Consider the following 24073-nt stretch of genomic DNA (forward strand, 5'->3'; position numbering starts at 1 on the left):
GTTATCTCTTCTAATCAAAAAGGAAAACACTGCAGTTAAACTGGTACTAATAGTAATAGTACTACTTAAACTAGAAACTGAAGCACTAATTTAATGAAGTAAATTAGTTATTCATTAATACTAATTTACTTTTCTTTACAATAATCCATAGAATGTTCACTATTGAACATTGAAAAGCATTTTTTGAATCTATGCAAACCTTTATGTAAGCCCTACCTATTAATATTTGGACATTTTATTGAATTTATATAAGAATAGTATACTGTATACAGTATCTGTCATTTAAAAGGTTCTCAAAAATCTAACGACAATACTTACATACAATAAGTCCTATAACAATACATTGACTATAATGGTTTCTTCAATATACTAACCACATTTCTTAATTTCATGATCCCTGGCTGACTGATATTCACAACAAGTATTGCATCTCGTGCCCCAACAAACAGAATTTCTTGATCATTGTTAAGTAGTAATGTAGTTGTATTATAATATTCTGAGCCTCTGAAGTGAACCACAAGACGACTTTGATCATCTGTAATGGAAGAAGAAAACACTATTATTAACAATTAAAATAAATGAGAAACATTCTAATGTATATTTTCATTCATATTCTCGCAACATAACATTGACACTTAAGAAAAGTCAATCAGTCAGTCACTTTTTAATCTGCTTTGTCCTGAACAAATCTGCAGTAGCCAATCCCAACTAGCACAGGGTTCAAGGCAGGGAACTAACCCTGGACAGGGAGTCAGACCATTAAAGGGTACTCACACACACACACACACACACACACACACACACACACACACACACACACACGCACACACACACACACACACACACGCACGCACACACACACACACACACCGGGGAGAACAAGCAACCTTGGACTCCGAAATGCAAGGCACGAGCACTATGGCTGAGCCAAACTCCACTCAAAAAAGTATTGATTATAAAACAACTTTAAAATAATGTGAATTTTTCATAAAGCCTATAAAAAACAGAGGGTTTCAAGATATTTTCTAGCCTGCATATTTCTGTCTTTTTTGTTTTAAAGCAATATTCTGAAACCATCCTTTTCATTTTATTCGCAAAATCTTCTGGGGCATGAATAATACTACTTGTTGGCAAGATAAAGTATCAATAACTGTTACGGATTTTAAAAGTAAATGACCCGTTGTAAATCAGCTCAACACATTATGATGTTTCCTGTCCTAGCTTACTTCATTCACCGAACAGGGTGGGGGGGGGATTTTGATGTCAAATTCTACACAGATCTGAGAGCTTCAGTGGTTCTAGCAAATAGTACTGTACATATTTTCTTGTGATACTGATGTAAACATGGATTTTGCTGTAGGAATGCTTCTAAAATCATGAATTTAAATATTATAAAAAATAAATTAAGGACTGCAAACTTAATATCAGACTCTAAAGCTCCTCCATGCACATTAATTTATTTCCAGACTTTTGATGACATCTTTTACATGCCTAATGCGGTTGACCATATCCTTCCTATGAAAGCTGTTCCTGACCCTCCTCAGTTTGTATTAGCATTTCTGTTCAGAACTTTGTGCTTTTTCAAACTTTCATCTGTATCTGACTATATTCTTATCTAACTATTTTAAGTCTGCTTTCATGTCTTGAATTTTTTTTTTCAGTAGAATTTTATCCTGTGTTTCATCTGAATTTGACTATGGTTACTTATCAGAATCACACCACACTAGTTGCAAATGAGCTCACATCCTTCACTGGAGTTAAAGCACTGTCACACTGTGTAAGCAGAGTTGCCAGTGATGTGACTTTCAGGGTTACATTACAGGCAAACTTAAATGCACTTCTCTTAGGTCTTTACATATACTGTAAATAATTACAAAGACAATATTTTTGTTATCAATATTAATAAATTATTGCAATTAGATATACTCTAAATTTCGGTGAAAGAAAAAGAGAACTTAAGTATATTTATGATATGTTTCTGAGAATTAAAGATTAACACCCTTGACTGCCACGATAAACTGATTTTTCACACTTCATATTCTGTAAACAGGATGACAATGTATAAAAATGCAGCAACGGAAATGAATACTCAGAGTGATGCAAATGCTGTACCAAAAATAAATATGTTTATATAATAATTAAATTAAATACAAAAATAATCTATGTAGATGCATTGCTGCAAATATAAAAGCCACTATAAACTGTTTAATAAAAATTATAACATATATTTATAAAAATTCCAAAACATATCTATTGTCATGGCATTAATGACAGGAGCTTCTAAGCTCTGAAAGGAGTCCAAGAAAATAAACCTCAGTTCAGGTGAAAGAAAAAATGATCTTGCCCCAAAATTAGCCTCTCTCCTCCAAGGATACATGGGTTCCACCAAGTTTAGATATTGTAGGAATCTAAAGTTTATTCATTGGCTTTGACACTAAGAATGCATGATTCTGCTATCACTAATTTTTAGAAGTTTCTTGCAACTTCTTAAAAAATTCAGATCCCATCACCTGTTAGATGCAGCATGTTACAAATGTATGCAAAAACTGCAGAGTTAAGGCTTGTCCTTATAATTTTATGATTTGCTTCAGGGTGTAGAAATAGAAAACAATCAGTCTGCATTGCATGTGGGTCATGTCATTTTGTGGTAACTAATGAATTCTAACTTCGAAAGAAACAACACACAGGAACATATCAGATCTGATAAAAACTCTTCAGATTCACACATTATACATGCTCTTTGAAAATATGCCAAATTATGAGAAATAAGGAAAACATTGTGCACACACTAGACATGCTTTACTGACAGACATTACCTTAAACCAAAAGGTGAATTTAGATTATTAACACTTTTATGATGCATTTTCACTGACGGATTCAGGAAATTAATCATGAAACAATAAATGAATGAAAAAGCTATATCTTTATTTGTGTTACTTGTTCCTACTGTGATGGAAAGCCGGCGGTTCAGTCCGGCCGGGATGTCCCTGAAAGAAAAGAGTGGAGGAAGGCAGCCTTTTCGGGGCACAGCCTTCCCCGGGACGCTAGGTGGCAGCTCCCCGGGACGCACCCCTCAAAGCATCCTGGGATGTGGAGTCCGTTTCCTCAGCCCTGTTGGGTGCCGTGGGTGCCGCCATGGGGAGCTCACAAAGAACCTGGGGACTACTACTGTTACGACAATGACAAGTACTTTGGAATCACGAGGACGGAAGCCTGCAGTACTTCCGGGCTACTTGAGGAAGGATGATGTGGCGTTGAACCCAGGAGAAACACTTCCGGGTCATGGACTATTTAAAGGACTGGTCAAGACCCAGGAAAGAGAGCCGGAGTTGGGAGGTTGGGTGACCAAGCTGCTGGCAGTGGAGGATTGTTATTGTATTGATTACTGTTTATTACTATTGAGTATTGGAGAATTGTGGAGTGTGTGGTGCTTTGTGCACTGTATTTGAAGGAAATTATTATTAAATTCTTCTTGGTGCTTTTTATAAGTGTGTCTTGGACGTCTGTCTTGATCGGTTTCAAGGGGCAACAGCGCCTCTAGCGTCCACACTACAAAATACAATAAATCTCTTTATTGAAAAGAGATTTTGTTTTAATCAGAAGATGAATTGTAAAGAATGTTAATATATTGTCCAATTTCTCATGTGGGCGTTGAATTCCGGTTTGTTAGGTTTTGTCTTTTTTTTTACTTTTCTGATTTTTCTAGTTTGAATTTTTAAGGAATTTTTATCTATTGTAGTATTTTTATGGTCATTGAACAATAATCCCTATAGAACTGAATTTTGTTAATAAAAAAGAACAGTTGAAACCAATTGCTCACTAAAGATTGTTTTTTTTTTTTGTTTTTGTTTTTTTGGGGTATCTGTAAAAAAGAAATGTTGTTCCTTTAAACCCATATATTTCACAGAAAAGGGTCTAGAGAAACACAAACAGACAAATCTGTCTTTTGGAAATTCAACATGGCTAAACATAACCCATGAGGACACAAAATGACATACTCCTAGACAAAAGCTGTAATCCAGCAAAGCTGTCACCCAGATTAATTAATAAGAAAATGCTCTATCTGAAGTCTTACAGTAGTAGTTTTAGATCTATCTGTGTATGAGATCCCACTCTGCCTGGTAAAACACTTTGCACACGCTGGTAACGGTGATCTCCCATCAGTCCCAGTGTACTCTTGGTGTCTGATGAGAATTGTCCTCTCATAGACACTGGTTTTTGTGTTGCCATCCTTTAACCAATACGTCAGATAGCCTTTATTTTAAAGTGGACCAATAGTGACTGCACATGTAAAATTTCATGAACTTCGGTTCAATGATTTTTGTGTGATTGGTGAACAGACAAATTAACAATTTATGACTTTATTTATATAGATTTTAGTTTCTCAAAATTATTTCATGTTTGTTTAGGATTAAAAGCTCAGCACATTGCAGGATTGTGCTCACCTACTGATGTACTGAAGGTACCTTAAGTGATGAATTGCATCTTCTAACAAGTTATTTATATCATACACTATCATTGCTTAACCAGATCTACTTGTCTAAAATGAAAGTCTGGTCTTTATGAAATTCTAACCTTTTTAGTGTGACTTTTGCCTTTCCCACAGTTGACTAAGAGCACATGAAATGTTTTATAATGCCGTCACTGCAAACGATATTGATTTTCCACTGTGGAAGGTCTTTCAGTTGTGATTGAAAAAATCATTAACCACAAAAAAGGTGAAAAGATGAGTGCTAATCTCCCATGAATTTTCAAGTTAACTAATATCTTTGATGTCTATAGCAACATGCTGTATATTCAATCTACATAACTCAACCAATGATTTTCTTCACCTGTTTTTTTCCATTAAAGATTCACACAGAGCGCACTAGGCGCAAGACACAAATCAGTCTTGGGTAAAAAGCAAGTTCAGAATTAGGGTCAGAAATCACTCATAGTGGGCTAATTTAGAATCATCAGTTAACCTAGCATGCATATGTTGGGAACATGGACTAAAAAATAGATTTTGTTAAACAAGAGAGTGAAACAGAAAAAGAAATAATGTGTACATATTGTAAAATTACCATATTGTCAAATGCACATTTTTATAACCTATGGATTTATAAACACAATTTAGTTGCAAGGTATTCAAACAATGCAACATTAGCTATATACAAATTGTAGGTACTTTAAGAGATACCTTTTTTAAATTAAAGGCAGTTATGAAGATCTAGTATAGGAAGGTTAGGGCACAAGACAGGAATCAACTCTGGATTGAACACTAATTGATTATGGAGCACGTCACTTATACTGGCAAATTTAGAGCCTCTAATTAGCAATTACAACAAGTATGTTTGGGATATGGAAGGAAATTGGACTACTTGGAGAAAGCCAACTGTGGAGAATGTTTAAACTACAACATATTCACTGAACTGGTTGAAAATCATCTCAGGTCTCTGATATTTTGTAAAGCTTGTGAAATTTACTGCCATATATGCTTTCAGCAAAAAAAACATCCACCGATCTACTTTCAGAACTTACCTTATTGAGAATTGGGCTACAGGTACAACTATTTTGCCAGAAATGCAGTGGATTCGGAAAGTATTCAAACCCTTCACATTTTTCACATTTTCCTATTTTTCAGGCATTTTCTAAAATCCTTTAAAATAATTTTTCCCCAAACACACATACATCACATAATATTAAAATTATTTTAAAATCTATTAAATTAAAAAAGTTATTCAGCCTTGACCACTTCCCTCCACACTGCTCGCCCAATCATTACTCCTACTGCGCACATCCTCTCTCCGTACCACCCTGTGACACTCTTAGTGCTAACAAAGTTGGTTGTAATGGCAAGGTAGAAAAGCTAATTATCTATTCAAGGGCATCGGATTTTAGATTGAGATAGAAAAATGCGGCAAGAGCTGATAATGAACATCAAAAAAAGAAACTGACCAAAAAACAGAAAAATATCCCGAACAATATGCTAACATAAATGCAAAAAAAGCAACCTTTATAGAATGTAAGTTTGACGGTAATTCATAATATTGTTTTTGATGAGGCATTAATGTACTTTCAATTTTTATTTACCTTTTATTACATTTTATTACGTTTTACTTTTTTACTTCTATTTTTACTTTTTTACTTTTAATTTTTACTACATTTTATTATTAAATGGTGTTTAAAATGGACAGTTATAGTGAAATACTCAAATAAATGATTTTCTGTCTATACTAACTTAGAACCAAACCGCCTTCCTCCCACGCCTTGCATACTCTTCTATATACACTGTACAAGTCAAGTCAAGTTGGGGAGTATGCACTGGTACAGTGTGTTGCCGCCCCCACTGCACAACGAAACAGCTAGGGATCCCAGTTGGCAACCCCCCAGCCAGACACACGGTCCAGTCCCACCCTCCAGAATCGACCTTCTTTCTGCCGCAGCCAGGTGTTACATGGGTAACCCCTTGGCCTGGTCCAGCCACTCGGATCCCCAACAATGAGGATCCTGCGAGCTGGATCACCCTCTGGGAATTGCACCACATGGCCATAGTCCTGTAACTGACGCTTCCTCACAATGCAGGTAATGTGCCTCATTCGGGACTCCATGAACATCTGCTCATTTTACACAAAGTCAAACCAGCAGTGACCAAGGATTCTCCAGAGAGACACAGTACCAAAGAAGTACAGTCTTTGTCTCAGGTCATTGGATAGTGTCCATGTCTCGCAATCATACAGCAAGACAGGAAGCACCAGGGCTCTAAACACTTGGTCCTTCGTCCTTTTGCATAGATGTCGGTAGCACCACACATCGCTTTCCAGCGACCTCATGACCCCCCATGCTCTCCCAATCCATCTACTGACTTCATAGGAAGAGTCACCAGAGACATGAATGTCACTGCCAAGGTAAGTAAACCTCTCAACAAGGTCGACACTCTCTGCGCAGACAGACACACTGCTGATGGCTGTGCCTCAGAGGTCATTAAAATTATATACCATCCCTTTAAATAGAATCACATCTTGTAATAGAGAGCGCCCCAACACCCTTTGGGTGGCTCAGCCGTGAGATGCCCTTGGGGTCTGGCGAGTGAAGCGAGCAAGGGGCCAGGCCCCCGAGAATATGCTAAAAATATTTTTAAAAATGCAAAACATTGTGTTTTCCCTTTGTCATTCTCTGGTATTGAGTGGGGAAAATTAATTTAAATGATTTTTGAACAAAGCAATGCTGTGACATACCAAAATGTGGAAAAAGTAAATGGGTCTAAATACTTTTTGCATCCATTGTACATCCAGCTGCACCCTTATGTCACCGTAAATGTGGTTCTAATTTAATTTTGTTTACATATACACAGATCTCTCATCAGTAGGCACATTTGAGCATATAATTCAATTGTATACAACAATAAAAATAAAACATTACACACAGTAAAAGGACAAAAAATAACTAATAATAATAGTTACATTATCAAGATATGTAAAAAGAATATATTGTTAAGGTATTTCTATAACTTGATGTTCATGATTAATAATACAAGTGCACAAAATAAAACCACATTTTCACACAGACAGCTAGTCAGACAGGAGTTTAAACTCTGCAACCTTTTGGTGTAACCACAAGAACGTAGTGCACTGTCTTCTAGATACTCATGTATTTAATTTTGATCTGGCCTAATCACACGTCTATGCACGTTTCAAATACTGTGAAGTATTTAAAGCAGAGCTAAAAGAATGTGGTATAAATATATTTTTGAATCTCTACATTAATTTTAAAACAAATCATCAAGTATACACCTTATTTTTAATTATGCTTTAAAACTTTACTTATAGTGAATTTGTAACAATCATCTAGACTATATCACTTCACAGGAAAGCACTAATCTATGCTATGCAAATGTGGTAATTAATGCAGGATTAAATTCAACTACAAGTTTGTTGAATTTGGCTGGAGTGGTGGCTCTATGGCTAAAGGATCAGGGCTGGTATCTTGATGGTTGCCAGTTTGAATCCTGGCAGTGACAGAATGTATGCAATTCCATTGGGCCCTTAAGCAAGGCCCCTAACCTACAATTGCTCTGGGATGCAGTACAAAAAGCTGACCCTGCACTCTGCCCCTAAAACCCTGAGTAAGTTGGGGTATGTAAAAACGAGAGTTTCCCCTCGGAGATTAATACATTATACCAATAAAAATAATGTAATACTTGGTATAGCTCAAATTACTAAAAAATGTGTACAGAGTATTTCACTTTAACAATGCAAGCTTCTAATCTTTTAGTTGTTTTTTAACTGCCCAAAAATAGCATTCTTTTCAAGTCCCTACATATATTTAATAAAGATCTTTAATATTTTTAAGCTGAAAAATATATTCTGTTAATAAATGTCATTTCTTAGCAAAGAACATTAAACATAATTTACATAATATTTTCCAACCTGATCAATCCAATTCACAGCTGAAGGGGACTGGATCTAATGCTGTGTTCCATTTGAACGGGGAGGTCAGGATTTCTGTGTTCCTAGTCAGAATTTTCAACTGAAACGAGCCCACGAGTCGGATTTCCTACTCAATAACTGACACCACTGGCCAGTTAAGTTGAAGTTTGTCCGACATCAGATTATGATGTCAATGCAAATTGGTGATGTACACCACACACTTTAGTAAAAACTGTAGTATTATACTGTTTATTAGCACTTCTGTTTATTTGTGTCTCAATAAATGAGTTGTACACAGTACTGTCCAACAACTATACATGGTCATGCTGCTATGCTGTATGGATGTGCAAAACACCCATAATGGGTTGTTATCCACTAGTATTTATTCTAAAAAAGCAAGCACAATAAAGGATTTCCTGGAGGCAACCACATTGGCTTTCCAAATGTTTTAAACAGTGTGATGTTATTCCTGGCTCCAACATCCGACTTCTGAGATAAATGAAACACAGCTTTATTCTGTCAGTACTGGGAACAAAGCAACAAAAAACACTGGATGGGACACCATCCATCAGAGGACTCACACTTGCCAATTAACATTACCCAAATATTTCTGAGCATGTGGAGTTAAAACTAGAGTACACGGAGGAAAATCTACTCAGGTATGGGGTGAATGTGCAAACTCCACAGAGACAATAACAAGGCTTGAGATTCAAACTCAGAATGCTGTATCTATAAGTGCTAAATCTTGTTATTCAAGATTTAAGATTCTTTACAGAATAGATTATAGATTTTTTTAGATTCGGCCCATGAGACAGTGCAATAAATTAAGTTAAATTTAGATTAAAAAAAGAAAGAAGAAAGAAGGAATTGAAATTAATAAAAAAGAAATGCAAAAGGGCAGAACTAAGGTGGTACGATATATATGGAAAAAAGTAAATATTCAAAGCATCACAGTTGTAAACAAAATCTGAGCTGTGTGCAAATGTAACAGAACAGAATACCTATGTATGTAAGGTGCAATTTGTTAGTTTGATTGTTAAATAAATTTAATTACATGGTGGCAGCTGAGAAACAATGAGGTAAAGAATTCAGTCCGTGTTAATGAATGTTTGAAAAAAAATTGTGGTGGTATGTCCAGGTTAAGAAGTCTTATAGCCTGTGGACAGAAGCTCGTCCTGAGCCTCTCTGTTCTGGCTATAATATTCCTAAGCCGTTTGCCTGATTTCAGCAGGTTGAACAGATATTTACTGGGGTGAGAAGAGTCTCTGATGATCTTAATTGCTCTGGTCCTGCATCTCCTGGTATAAATATCCTGCAGAGATGGTAGATCATATCTAGTGCAGTGTTCAGCTGCCTGGATCACACTCTGTAATTATATGCATTTGTGTGTGTTTGCATGTATATACACGTGGGAAAGTTAGCAGTTCCTTCACATAAATAATGCAGTACACCTAATGCAATCTCACATGGGATAGAAGCTGCTGGAATTTTCGTCAAACTACACAACAGAAACATCAACACACATTGTTATAAACCTCTTCTGTATTCCCGGACCTGGCTACATACTGCTATGGCAGAATTGACTGGACCAAAAACACTGACAAAACCTTTCCAATGGCCAGGCTTTTGTTAGGCTACAAGAATAAAAAATAATGAATTGGAATACACTACACACATTTATGAACTTTCAGTCACTTCTATTTGTGTGGCTTTATTACTCTGCATCAGCTCAACTTAAAGATTTGTCTGCTTTAGTGTGTGTTGTTTCCTGGCTGCTATAAATGTAGAAAAATGGCATTCCCCTTCTAGTCATCTGGGGAAGAAGAGTGCATTAAAATGTGTAAGAAAAAACTTTAAAACACATCTTTTATCCTCACTGCAGTAACCAACTTATGGTTACGATGTGGTAAACCTGATTACTAGGCACAGTTGTTTTAGTTACAGTGATAACAGAAAATTGACTTTAAGCATAGCATTTTTATTTTAACCTATCTTTGCAACTTTGCTTACATGTAAGACAGCCATAACTTTAGTGCATTTACTCAAATCCTTTTTACTTCAAAAGTAGGAATAACTTATACTTCTGTGGTACGAGGCATCACATATACTGAAAATGAAAAAAGTCTGACTTCCTCTTTGAAACCACAAGGATCGGTGCAGTGTTGCATTTTCTAGGCTGCTACCCCATGTTGTCTCTATTAAATTGTTGATTTCAAACAGGAATTCATGTGGTCAAGTAAAGCAGATCTCAGCCTGCAAGCCTGACATAAAATCCTTCCAAATCAAGAAGATGGGTTTAAGCAGGACCTTATTGCGCGACAACTCAGTGTGAGCAGACGTTTAGAACCAGTGTTAAAAAAAACAAAACAAAGTGCATTTTGGAAAATAAGCTTTAGAAAATGTACTGTATGTACCTTAATCTGTTATAATCTAAAATAACTAACTTACTCTGTTGGCAACAGAAAGATTACCACCATATGCAAGTATATATAAGCAAAAACTAGGTTTTGCTAATTTAAACTCTGCTCAGTGATTAGCATGCATATTTACAGTAAGTTCCAGCCTAACTACAGCCTGTGTAAAATGATAGTGTCTGCTTCGGAAGTCAGGTTTTCTCCCACATCCCAGATAAACTACCATCCAGTTCAGGATCAGCTCCTGGCTTGTTACTGATGAGACTGGTATAGGCTTTGGCTGCCCATGATGCTATAGCAGGCTAGACAGGCTTAGAAAATGGTTAGATGGAGGGATCATACACATCTCTAGGCTCTAGTGTATAAGTGAAATGTTGAAGAGGAAGGGAGAACCTTACAATAGATATGCTCTGTTGAACACTATCTTTAATAACTTTAATGCCATTCCTCCATTTTCAGCACCACCTACTGTATGTATCAGGTGGTATACGGAGCATCACTCAACTCTGGATAATTACCCAAGATGGAAGCCAGAACACCTTGAAGAAGACATAGCATAAGTGGGCAGTCAAGTAAAGACACAGTACTTTAGTCCATAGTTATATGTAATAAAAGTGACCCAAATTGTGTTTAAACTTTGGCTTAGTGTTTTAAGAAATGTGTGCTAATACAACAACCAATTATGTTACAGACAGTAGGAAGTATTTGTGCCACATGGGAAGCAGCACTGACATTACTGTAAAATTGCATTTTAAGTTGAGCATCAGTAATCTTAAAAAGTCTCTTTAATAAGGTGATTCTAAAGCTATTAGGATGAAAAAGAAAAATTCCACTTGTTTTCCTAAATCCCACTCATTTCCCCTTGCTGTTGATGAGAAAAGAAACTGACTACAATTTGCTTGCTGTGATAGGCTGGAGATAAAGGGCACTACATATACTTGCTACACAGTTGCCAATACCTTTGACAACAAAAATTCTGGAAATCAACAACACAAACAAACAACAGTTACCTCTGTGTTAAGGAAAATGGACACCAGTGGTACTCATTGCCATTGTGATGAAATATTTTGAAAGAGTGGTGCTGGGCAACATTAAATGGTGTATTCCAGATATATTGGATAACCTCCATCGTAGATAGCATCACAAACAGTCCACAGATTCTGCCATATACCTTGCACTCCATAAAATTCTGCGATACTTGAAAAATAAAAACACTATGCAAGAGTACTATTTACAGGTCTGAATTTAATGTTGTTGTAGCATCTAAGTTGGTTATAAAGATCCTAGAACTTGAGAATTGCTGCTACACGGTGTATTTGGCAGACCCCAGCATGTACAGGATGATAGCATCACTTTCTCACTAAGATCTTCAATACACTGTAGGTGCCCAACTGTATGTGTAAGAAACACCCTGTTGCATTCTTTGTTCACCTATGACTGTCAGCAGACACATCTCCAATAGCATGATTAATTTTGGTGATGACACCACTGTCCTATGCATGGCTTACCGAAAAAATATTTGCCTTTTGACACAGTGATAGAAAAGCAACAATCGTACCTTAGGGAGCATGTCTTAGACTTTAGGAAACAGAAGACAGACCACGCTCCAACTTACATGGACCTCCTGTGGAGAGTGTTAGTTGTTATCACTGATGAACTAAAGTGGGCACAGCAAATCTTAACTATATTGTCAAATAAATAATTACTTTCTCAGATGTCTGAGGTAAGCACAGAGGTGTCCATCTATGCTCATCACATTTTACATTTGTAGAAGAATTGTAGTGTACAAACATTACTAGTCTGTGAGAATATCATTATAAGATGCACACATGACAATAAATTTAAACTTCAGCAGAAGGGAACTTTTTCTTCACAGAGCTTTAACTACTAGACTACTAAATGTGCATAAAGTTTTACTATATAACGCCTTCAGCAAGTAAGCAAGTATCCAACAGTGGTAAACCCATCCCTTCAAGCAAAAAAAAAGGCATACGTTAATGTTTTGCACCTTGACATACAAAAGGAAGCATTGATATTTCATATAGTACATTTTTTATGTAGTTTTTACTTCAAAAACCTTTCCAGGAAATTAGACAAATGCTATTTCTAACACTTGTTGGATACTTGTTCAATATACTGTAAATCCTACACTGCTTAGAATGTTTTTTTTATTGTCATCTAAAAATAAATGCAGAGTTCTTTGAAATGACACAAACCCATGCACATTAATACTGTAAATGCATGCTTGCATGGTTTCATTGATCCTCTGAACAGTTTTAGGGAAATCTTCTTCTGTCTTGCACTTAAGCATTAGAATAGCTGGCTTAGAAAGTGTGTGGGCAAAATTAATTAAATTAATATGCAATGATATTTGATTAGTTATTGCAACAGTCCTGAATATTGCAACAGTCCTGAACATATGTACTCTTATGCAGTCATTGTATCTTATTCTTATCCTACAGCTCATCATTAACATAATATTTAAAAGCTCAAAGTTGATTTATAGAGTTTATGATTAATTAAAAACATGGAAATTACAGGATATCTGATCTTTTACTAATTTGCTCTGTGACAAGTGATATTTATATATACTTTATATTTAATATAAACTTTAAAAAGACATTAGAGATCTTCTCCTAACCTTCCAGCATGACTTTTGCAATACTATGTAGCAATATAATAACATTAACGGAGAACATAGCAGTACTTTCAGCCCAAAAGCAGCTCAATAGCAGAAACACAGTTATTTATGAACATGTTGTTTTACAGCTGAGCAATCAAACAATCTGCTTTCTTAATATCCAAATCAGACCAAAAGAAGATCTCATTTTATGTTGTTCAAAGTATAATTTTGAAATACACGGCAGCAATATACTAGCTAGCCCGCAGTAAATTATTTGTGCTTTAGACAGTGAAACTGTATTATTACAGTGTTCTGTAAAAGTATTCACATCAGTTCACATCAGTTTAATAAATAATAAATCCTACACATTTTTTTTCTGTTATGCAGTATTGTATTTCAAAATGCTGAAGCTCAAAAATGTATATTTTTGCTTTATATTAGGAAAAATCATAAGATTAAAAAAGGAAATGTTTATTACAAAGTATTCAATTATCATGCTTTAATATGTTATTTATTTTTGAAGCAATAGCAGGTTTATGTCTTTTATACCAGCATTGCAAACTTTTCAGGAGTGATTTTGACCTATCCTCCAGGCAGATTTACTGCCTGTTGCTTACGTTAGTCAGATGGCACTTACACACCAAAACTTTCAAGTAGTACCACTGGGTCTCAATTGTATTGAAATAAGGGCTTTGATTGCGCCACTGTAGGACATTCAACTTTGTCTAGCTATGCCATTCCAAAGATACTTTGACCTTGTGTTTAGGATCATTGCCCAGCTAAAAAGGGAACATTCATCCAAGCCTCGGTATTTTAGCTGACTGAAACAGACTCTCCTGCAGTTTTTGTGTGCATTTCGTGTGTCATTATTTGTATTTTAACTGGATGTTAAGTTCCTGCTAATGTAAAGCAGCTCCTTGGCATAATGCTACTGCCACAACAGTTCCTTGAAGATAGGTGTCTTTGAGGTGCCAGCAGCAGCAGTGAAGCCAGACATTGCATTAGGGTGGGCACGCCATACGTTACTTTTAAAGTTAGAAACTTTTTGTGTACTGTGGAAGAATTCTTTCCTGGGAGTTTAGAGTGGCTCAATTCATTGCTGATTAATTGAATGTCCGGCTGGGGGCTCCTCTCTGAAAGTGAGTGGCTCAACTGACTGATGATTAATTAAAGGTCCGATGTGGGGTAAGGGGTCACCCTTGGACTTACACAGACCACAGAGAAGCATCTGGGGGGGCCTGGGTTTTGATTTTGGTGGCCTTGGACACCCCAGGCACCTCTGCAGCTTTGTCCAGGGTCAGATGTGTTACATTTATGCCACATATATCTCTATAACTTTTGTCCAAAAGCCTGCATCTTGGTGTCATCTGAACATAATACGTTTTGTGTTCATTAGAATTACTTATGAATGCTTTGAAGTCACTTCAGGTTTTTTTGGCCAGCACCTCCTGATTCATCTGTATGAGAAAACTCTCTAATATAATATAGGTTATGATATGTCTTGACGTCTAGTTGTGCAAGACATCAAGCTTTTTTGGGTTCTTCTCTATTTTTGGCCCTCTACCCCTCAAAAAACAATAGTTTTTTGGCCATTTTTGGACCATATCTTGTGTAGAAAATTACACCCATATGACAAAGAGTAAGCCGATAGGTATCTTGGCAAAAACTAGTGATGTGCATGCCACTTCAATCGACCCCAGGTGTTCAACCCATAATGGCATACAAGGGGTTAAAGTTACTCCTCTTCACAAAACTTTGGAAAAATATAGGCATATGGAATTTCATTTTATGCTATTTCAAAGTTACTGATCATGAATATGATATTTTTTGATATTTGATTCATTACTGATTGATCTAACGCTCTAACAGCTACTCCCAGACAATTAAAAATGACAAATTTCAAACATAAGCATGTGGGGTATTATTGTAGACTATTACAGTGTCAGTGATTAGAAATCTTATGTTATTTTTGATTTTTGATCCTTTACTAGGGGTGGCGCAGTGGGTAGCGCTGCTGCCTCGCAGTTGGGAGACCTGGGGACCTGGGTTCGATTCCCGGGTCCTCCCTGCGTGGAGTTTGCATGTTCTCCCCGTGTCTGTGTGGGTTTCCTCCGGGCGCTCCGGTTTCCTCCCACATTCCAAAGACATGCAGGTTAGGTGGATTGATGATTCTAAATTGGCCCTAGTGTGTGCTTGGTGTGTGGGTGTGTTTGTGTGTGTCCTGCGGTGGGTTGGCACCCTGCCCGGGATTGGTTCCTGCCTTGTGCCCTGTGTTGGCTGGGATTGGCTCCAGCAGACTCTCGTGACCCTGTGTTCGGATTCAGCGGGTTGGAAAATGGATGGATGGATGGATCCTTTACTAGGGATCTAGCTCACTATGGACCTGTACCGAGGGTGAAAATTACAAGTTTCTAATACAATCAAGACTGTTTTCTTTTTGAAAATTTATATTGAAGCGCACATTTTAATATTTCAGGAATATGATGCAACTAAATTTCTTATGAACACTCTGAATTCAGCTGGGTTATGATAATTCAGACCTTTTTCCACATTACATCTCATGCTTTTGACAAACTCCATGATTCTTTCTGAGTAAAGGCTTCATTTATGCTTAAATCCTTTATAGGTTAATCTTATGCAGAGCTCTCAAAAGGGTTGATAACTGCACTTTACTGTACTCTCAGCTAATTAATTTTTCTCTGTTTATTAGCTTTGTTTGTGGTTTCTCTCACAAGTCTAATTGTCTGCATGGAAAGAAAAGCTCTGAGGGACAATCCTTTCTAGGTAGCATCTGGGTGGTTTACCTACTTGGACATTTAAACATGAGGATATTAGTTGCACCCTCTTCCTGATTTATGCTATTGTATTACCTAATCTCTGATTTCTTTGTAATGCTGTTTAGTTTTCATTTTCACAACTGTCTTTCAGATTCTCTATAACGATCCCATAACTGTGTCATGTTAGGTAAATAGCATATCCTCTTAATTTCCTTCTTAGTTTTTTCTAACATGAAACAATGTCACACTAAAAAATAATTTTGAGGGTCAGCATTTTGAAATAAAAACGATTACAGAGACCAACATTTCAGTGTTACAGTTGTTATTCAGTAAAATTAAAGAACTGGTCTGAATACTTTTAAATTTGTGTTTTTTTATTATTCAATGCTAACAAAACACAAAAAGTGGCTGGTTTTAAAAATCACATAACTGTAGGACCGTAGGAATTCAATTCAGTGTCATTTTCTTTATAGCATTCTTCAGTTATTGTAGTCTTTTTAAATGACAAGTGATGTAGATGCAACACATATAGGCCGTAGAAACTTGAATATTACTATGCACCTGTTTTGTATTATACAGTATAAACTAAAACATTGAGTTACAAAAAACATTTTTGTGATTTTTTTATCACTCTTGATTTAAAACACATGTCACAATTTCAGCTTTGAAGGCAAACCATCAACTGCTCTGTGCTCCCTTTTTTTCACATTCCAAAACCAAAGAAGATGTAAGGCAAGAAGGGCATAGATGACATCTGTAGTAAACTTGTTCTTCCTTTGGGAACAGAGGACTACAGGCAGCCAGAGGTACATAGTGATACATAGTGATAAAATATGAAAAGTTTGATAAATTAATTAAAGCTTAACTTTAAAGTTAATTGGGGTTTTTAAAGCCAGAAACTAAAAGCATTTCTCAGATTAAGTTTTTGTTTGACAAGTTCCTTTTGTGCAATATTATCATGAAATTGCTTAAGCAGCACTTGTTACTTACTTTACTTTGCAACATTTGGGAAAAACAACAAAAATTTTCAATCAGTTCCTTAAGGCTGACCACATTTCGTCTAAGTGTTTACATTAAATCAGTTTTCATTTACTTGGGTTTTTAGGAGGAGAAAATTGAGTTACAGGCCAAATATTTTACTGTCAGCATATTTTCACCTACAGATATAATGAAAACCATCAGACGTTTTCTTGGATAAGACGGGAACTTCTCTCCTACATTTTGTTAAGGGGCTTTTTTTTACTGTTAACTTCCTTACTGATTTGGAAACAAATGTTTAATCTACAATAAACCTTGCTAAAAAAGATCTTTGAGTCATATGGAGGCAAAATGCATCATCCAGCTCACTTCTCTATGAAGAATCTATGAAAAAGATATTTTCTGACTCTCGTTCTTGTCTGATTTCAACAAAGCAGGCAGCAGACTATAGTGTGCTTCCCATTTTAATTATTGCTCATTAAAAATACCCTAAGAATCCTAAAGTAAGACAGAAAATGTAACTGTAGCAGATACTGTAAGCGAGTTCCCTTTCCAGAAACATACACACTTGAAGCTAGAGTTGAGAAAGTTCAGAAACTTTGAAAAATAAGTCATTTTTGTGCAAGAAGGCAGTAAAAAAAAAAAAAAAAACTTAAAATTATGTAAAGAGCAATGTGAAACATTAACACGGAATAGATTTTGTTATATCAGACTATGACTTTGCTGTTATAAATATTAGATACTTAAACTGTCTGCCATCAGGAATAATCTCATTAATGGTTAATTTTGGTAGGAAGTCTTCCATATTTTTATATATATATATATATATATATACTGTATATATATATACACAGTATATAGTAAGAGAAGGCGCTATATTGCGCCCGACCCGACACAGATTGACATGAGAGGCACATATATAATAAAACAGATATTTATTTTTCATCACCTGTGGGGCACGTCTTCCCCGTGAACCCCACAGGCAATACACAGTCCCAATCACAGCACACAAGTAACACAAAGCACTCTTCTCTCCTGTCACCACTCCTCCCAGGCAACCTTGTCGTCCTCCATCCGACTCTGGCTGCTGAGTGTTGGTCGCTGGCTCCTTTTATAGTCCACCCGGAAGTGCTCCAGGTGCTTAATCACCGAGTTCTGGCTGCACTTCCGGGTGTGATGAATATGCTGCCCATACGGGCTCAGGAGTCCCAAATACAGCACCCCCTGGCAGTGCCTGCGCGACCCAACAGGGCTGCACCCAACTCCAATTCCCATGGAGCCCTGCGGGAAACCAAGGCACCACTACATCCCAGGGGGGCGGCCATCTAGCATCCAGGGGGAAGTATTGCACTGTCCAGGGCTGCTCCCCCTGAATATAGTGTGAGATCCTGGCTGGGCATGGACCCCGGCTGCCTGCCACTATATATATATATATATATATATATATATATATATATATATATATATATATATATATATATATATACTTGGTTTCATTTTTCTCTTTGCAATTGTTCTTTTAAATTGAGCTCCACATTTTGTATAAAAATGTGCCTACTACACAGATGACTGATATGCTGGTGGTTCCTGTGTAGTGTCTGATGTTGCCAGAATAAGCACCAGTCCCCACTTTATTAGAGGTGAAGCAGTTTATAAAAAAAGATAGATCTTTTCCATTCTAAATGAGAGTCAAACATTAAAGGGGAGTTAAACACTAAATAATTAAGTTTTTCCTCAATTGTGGTCTAGCATCACCCAAAAGTACTTAAACTACCCAAGGGGTGGCTTCATATTTGCCCTTGCTTCCCCAAAGCACAACAGACTTCCTGTTATATTTTCTACAATGTTTTCTCATACAATTACCACATTTTCTTATTTGAAGTGTGTATTTCTCTAAACTGTCTCCAGATGCCTTGTACCGATTGTGTGAAAACCGTTCAAATCAATCTCAACCCCAGTAGTTCCAGCTCACTATGGGCCCTCAGCACACTCCATGTGCATACTGCTCAGTCAATTTCTTGTAGGTTAGTGTACTCCATGGAATTTCTTCCAGGCCACATAGTATAGCTTCCCCTCACATCACCCTGTCCCCAACAATTACACCTGGAATAGTTGGTCCTAAAGGACGTGCTGCTTTCTGGACTACACTTTGATCAAAATCAATCAATATTTAATTAACGTTTACATGGAAATCATGCCATTTGTCTGGACTTCACAGTATTATAAGAAGTGATCTGAACAGCTATAGCACATAATCACCTTCTGTTACATATACGGGCAGTTAAACATAAAATGGTAAAAGTTGTACCTGTTTCAATGCAGAGTTCTTGCTTTAACAAAATGACTGTAATGTTTATTTCAGTCATGCTTTGTGAAATGTTTAACATTTCCTGTCTCAAATTAACTTCCTCTTAGCTGCTTTCAACATTCTTAAGTGTGTTTTTCACTTTAGACAGTCACAAGCCTTGTGGTTAAGAATGTGGACTAGAGGGGCTGCATGGTTAGTTCCTACTATTACCACCTCTTTATGTTGGACAAAAAGACCGGTTGGTTATCTAAATATGTAAAACATGGTACCGGTTTACACAATGGCATTCTTAGTAGATTGTTTTTTCCTAACTCTGAATTCTAGCCCTTCATTATATACTGTGATCAGAGGTGCATATAAAAAGAGAAGCTGTCATCATTAGTGAAAGGAATACTATCCATTCCCTCTAGATACAAATTTCTATCGATTTTAAAATATTCAAACTTGACTTGAAGAACCACTTATTCACAAAGCACCTTGAGACAGCTTAAGCTTTGTTCTCTACTCTGAAAATATAGATTTTGATCTGAACCAATCAACTTACTAATTGCTGTGATTGTGTTACTTTGTTAACCTAGTACCTTCTAGTTGGGGTTTTTTTGTAAGTCACATTAGGTAAAGGTAATTTAAAAAAAATAATAATAATAATATTAACTAAAAGGAACCGGTGGCCTCAACACTGATATGTGTGTGATATTGTTGGTAAAGTACAATTCAGTTTTCTGTGTTTAAAGCATATTCTTCTGACAGAATTCTGATAAAGTTTTCTTCCAACTCTCCTCAAAAAACTATTAGACTTACATGATAGACCTTATTAGATGCTTTTTAGAACTCATGGTAAGTCATATCTGAAACTGTACTGTCATGTAATGCCTTTTTGAATTAGCATCCTCTAAAAACTCCTGCATTTGAAGTAACAGAGTTTTCCCTCTTTCCCCAGGGAGGAGCTAGAGGCCACTGATAGAGTTAGGATGGCTTGGCTTATTCAGGTTTACATTATCAAGGTTCTCAAGCCTGTTGCGCTAAATTAAATGAAAAAATGTAAACTAATAATAATAAATGTAAAATAAAATATTTGGTAACACTAACATTTTGGCACTGCAAAAATGCATCTGTTACTCAATTCCTCTTATGTAACAAGACCTTAACAAAGATTTTTTTTGGTCTTCATAACACTTATAAAACATCAGTAGATCAGTCTTTTACTAAATCTATCAAGAGAAATGTCTCTCAGTTAAGCCACCTCTGACCACTCCAAAGTTAAGTTTTGTTACTGCAGAGATGAATAAATACTTTAATGATGCTTTGTAACAGTTTTGAAGACCCAAAGAAATACTTGTTGTTATATAGTAATAAATGAGTAAGGTATGCATTTTTGCAGTACCTTAACTAAAGTGTTACCAAATATTTTTATTTATTTATCAACACTAAAACATGACTTCATTTTAAGTGCACTTAAAAATAATTTGCTTATCTTGTGTCAGTGCATCATTTAAGCAAGTAAGTATACAGAAATCTAAATTACATTAGATCTCCAGAGAGCCAGATGATTTAAGTTCTGATGAATAATATGTTATTGATAACAAATCATCATCTACTTCCAATGTAATGCATTATTTTTACATCAATTATTTAAGAGATTTAAAGAAAAAAAGATTTAAGAAGCATTACATTAAAACACTTCAACTTATCTGCCTGAAGAATCCAGCATCCAGTGTTTGAATCCTTGCTTGATTGCTGTTTATGCAGAGTTTTCATATTGTGTACAGACCTGTAGTTGTTGTGTGCCAGGTTCTCTGTTTTATCTCCACCATTGACACAGATGTGCATATTATGTGTGTGAGTGTGGATGTGTTCTTGAGTGGGCCCTGTAGTTGGCCAACACCCCATTCTGCAAAGTTAGTGTTATAATGTTATGTCATATTATGTTACTTTGTGTTTTTAGACATTTAATTCAATTAATTTTTAGATAACGCTTAGCACAAAAGACATCCAATACGATTGTGTTGTAAATTATGTCCAGTTTTTCTTCATGACCAACAAATATTCATTTTACATAATGAATATTTTACTTACTTTCACATAAATCGTACACGTTTCTGAAAGGCCAGTTGCTTACTTTAACAGTGCTAATTATGTGAATGACTACATTTCTTCATTTTTTCCAACAAAATATTCACATTTGCTGATTTAACATGATTGTACAAACAAGCAAACTGTGAACAGATTAAAAAATGGAAAGAGTACAGCCAAATGATGGTTGACGCAGAAGAATACGTTTCTGCAAAAAAAAAAAGAAATTTCCTGAAAAAGAGTGCAAACATATCTGTAGTACTTGAGTTCCAGAGCAGCAGTGGTTAAACTGGACAGCATTTCAACTATTATTTTTTCACACTGATTATGATTATGTTAACTTCCCAACTACATTTTGCTAATGTGCATTTCTAATTGAAATAATGCAGAATTCTACCATCTGGAAAAAGATATACAACACAGTGTAGCCTGAATAATAAGTATAGCAAGATATTTTGAAAACTAAATGGCTACTACTGCTGATGTACTGTTTTCATAAGGAACTGGCCGTCTCCTGCGGCTTCACCCACGTAGAAGTGAAACAGGACAGAGAGGAGGGACCTGCCCTGCTCCCTACTCCTGATGTCACGCTTCCCCCTCCCCTTGGCCCGCAGCCTCTGTCTCGGATTAGCGTGAATATATCGTACCTGCAAATAAACGATGATTCTTAGTGCAATGAGAGAGGTTGCAAAATCAACCAGAATGTTCAAGCAAATTCTAGAAAAAGCCCAATCTAAATCCGTTAAGTAGTTCTCTTGTTCGCAAAACTAAGCGGATGCAAGATATGCCCCGAGGCTGGCACGTGAGTGAGGAGACCCCCGCCTCCCTCCCTTTGGCCCACTGCGTCTCGGATTTGTGCAAATAAATCGGTACTGCAAGCGAACTATGATACTTAGAGTGATGAGAGAAGTCACAAAATCAACCGGAATGTTCAAGCAAATTATAGAAAAAAAACCCGATCTAACTCATGGAAAGCGGACAGACATACAGATAGACAGACAGACAGATGTTGGATTTTATATATATAGAGATGTGCCATCTCTCTTTTTAGAATAAAAAACAGATACTAGAGAGTACATTTTTCAGTTCATGCCTGCATAAATGCACTTGTCATTCACCTAAGTATATAAGCATACACAAAAACTTAATGCACACACAAACTCTCAGAACACACTGTTTATATGTAGTAGTTGAGTGGGGCAATCCACCACTTTGCAATTAACAGAGATGTTTTGTGATATGTCAGTGTAAATAGAAAGGATGGCAATATTGTTTTGAAAGTGCAATGAGTTAAGGCTATTTGAAAAAGAATACCCTAGTAAGGCTGGTTCATTGCACAACTTGGGTAACTACAATGATACAGATTTTCCTGTTTGTCTACAACATGCATATACATATATGTTTATAAACATTGTATTTACTGGGCTTGGGCTAGTATACAGTTATTTAGCAATGATCCTTAGGGAGCCACATAAGGTTTTCACTTCCTCCAGTCAAATGGAAATGACTTTATGTAACTGATCATGGCTGATTAAACGATTAAATGGAATCATATGTTGATGACTTGCAAAAAATATTGAATTTTCACATTGCAATTTACACACACAACAATAAAAAGGTTACTTGAATTTTCAAATTTCTCTGAATTTATCTAAATGTATTTAAGCACACAAGTACAACTGACTGAGCTGCTCTTGAGTATACTAATCTTGTTTCTGCTCATTATTAAATAGAACAAATAAAAAGAAAATTTAAAAATAGACAGTGAGTAAAAGAAGAACAAGACATTAATGTGAGTGCAAGAAACTATGACAAAAATATAGATCTTTGTTAAATGTCTTTCAATAATATATCACATAATTGGGATATTTTTGTCTGAACGGAAGAAAGTCTAAATAAGAAGCCTTGCTCAATAAATGAAATGAAAAATATTTAACGCATAAACCTGTATGAGTCTATATTTTATTAACAAACTTGAGTATTGACTAAGGAGTCTGCATGTTCTCCGTGTCCATGTGGGATTCCTCTGGGTGCTCCAGTCTCCTCTTAAAGTCCAAACACACGCAGGTTAGGTGGATTGGCAATATGCTAAATTGGCCGTCTGTGTGTGTGTGTGTGTGTGTGTGTGTGTGTGTATATGCCTGTATGTTCAATCTGGGTGGACTGGTGGCTTGTCCATGTGCTGCTCCTGACTTGCACTCCATCCTTGTTAGGATAGGCTCCAGCTTCCACTGAGCCCTGTACAGGATAAAGCACATTTGGAAAATGGATGGATGGCTAGAAGGATGGGTATGGATTAATGTATATGCAAACTATAAGTGTCAAATGAATGTAGTGATTACTGCACAAAAGTATTTCCAGGTTAAATTGCAGCACATATCTTTTGTTTTACTTAAAGTATAACATGGGCTACTTTTGCATGTAACATAGCAGTGTTAAATGGATGGTTGGATCATGGCAAATGATGTAACAGTAGATGGCTCTAAAAGACA

The 24073-nt window shown here is 36.2% G+C and overlaps 2 protein-coding genes across 5 annotated transcripts in view; one reads left to right on the forward strand and one right to left on the reverse strand.

Moving 5' to 3' along the window:
- sv2a (synaptic vesicle glycoprotein 2A) overlaps window positions 1-13923 on the forward strand; it is an 885655-nt gene extending 871732 nt beyond the window's left edge. The window contains exon 14 of the mRNA XM_028794012.2: window positions 13900-13923. The gene's annotated coding sequence lies outside the window, so the exon portion shown is untranslated. The remainder of the gene's footprint in view (window positions 1-13899) is intronic.
- sema4ab (sema domain, immunoglobulin domain (Ig), transmembrane domain (TM) and short cytoplasmic domain, (semaphorin) 4Ab) overlaps window positions 1-24073 on the reverse strand; it is a 135478-nt gene that overhangs the window by 47263 nt on the left and 64142 nt on the right. For all 4 annotated transcript variants that reach the window (XM_028794023.2, XM_028794021.2, XM_028794020.2 and 1 more), the window contains one exon: window positions 375-535. In XM_028794023.2, the coding sequence (XP_028649856.2) occupies window positions 375-535 (161 nt within the window). The remainder of the gene's footprint in view (window positions 1-374; window positions 536-24073) is intronic.

This window comes from Erpetoichthys calabaricus, chromosome 2, assembly GCF_900747795.2.
Source record: "Erpetoichthys calabaricus chromosome 2, fErpCal1.3, whole genome shotgun sequence".
Classification (NCBI taxonomy): Eukaryota; Metazoa; Chordata; class Cladistia; order Polypteriformes; family Polypteridae; genus Erpetoichthys; species Erpetoichthys calabaricus.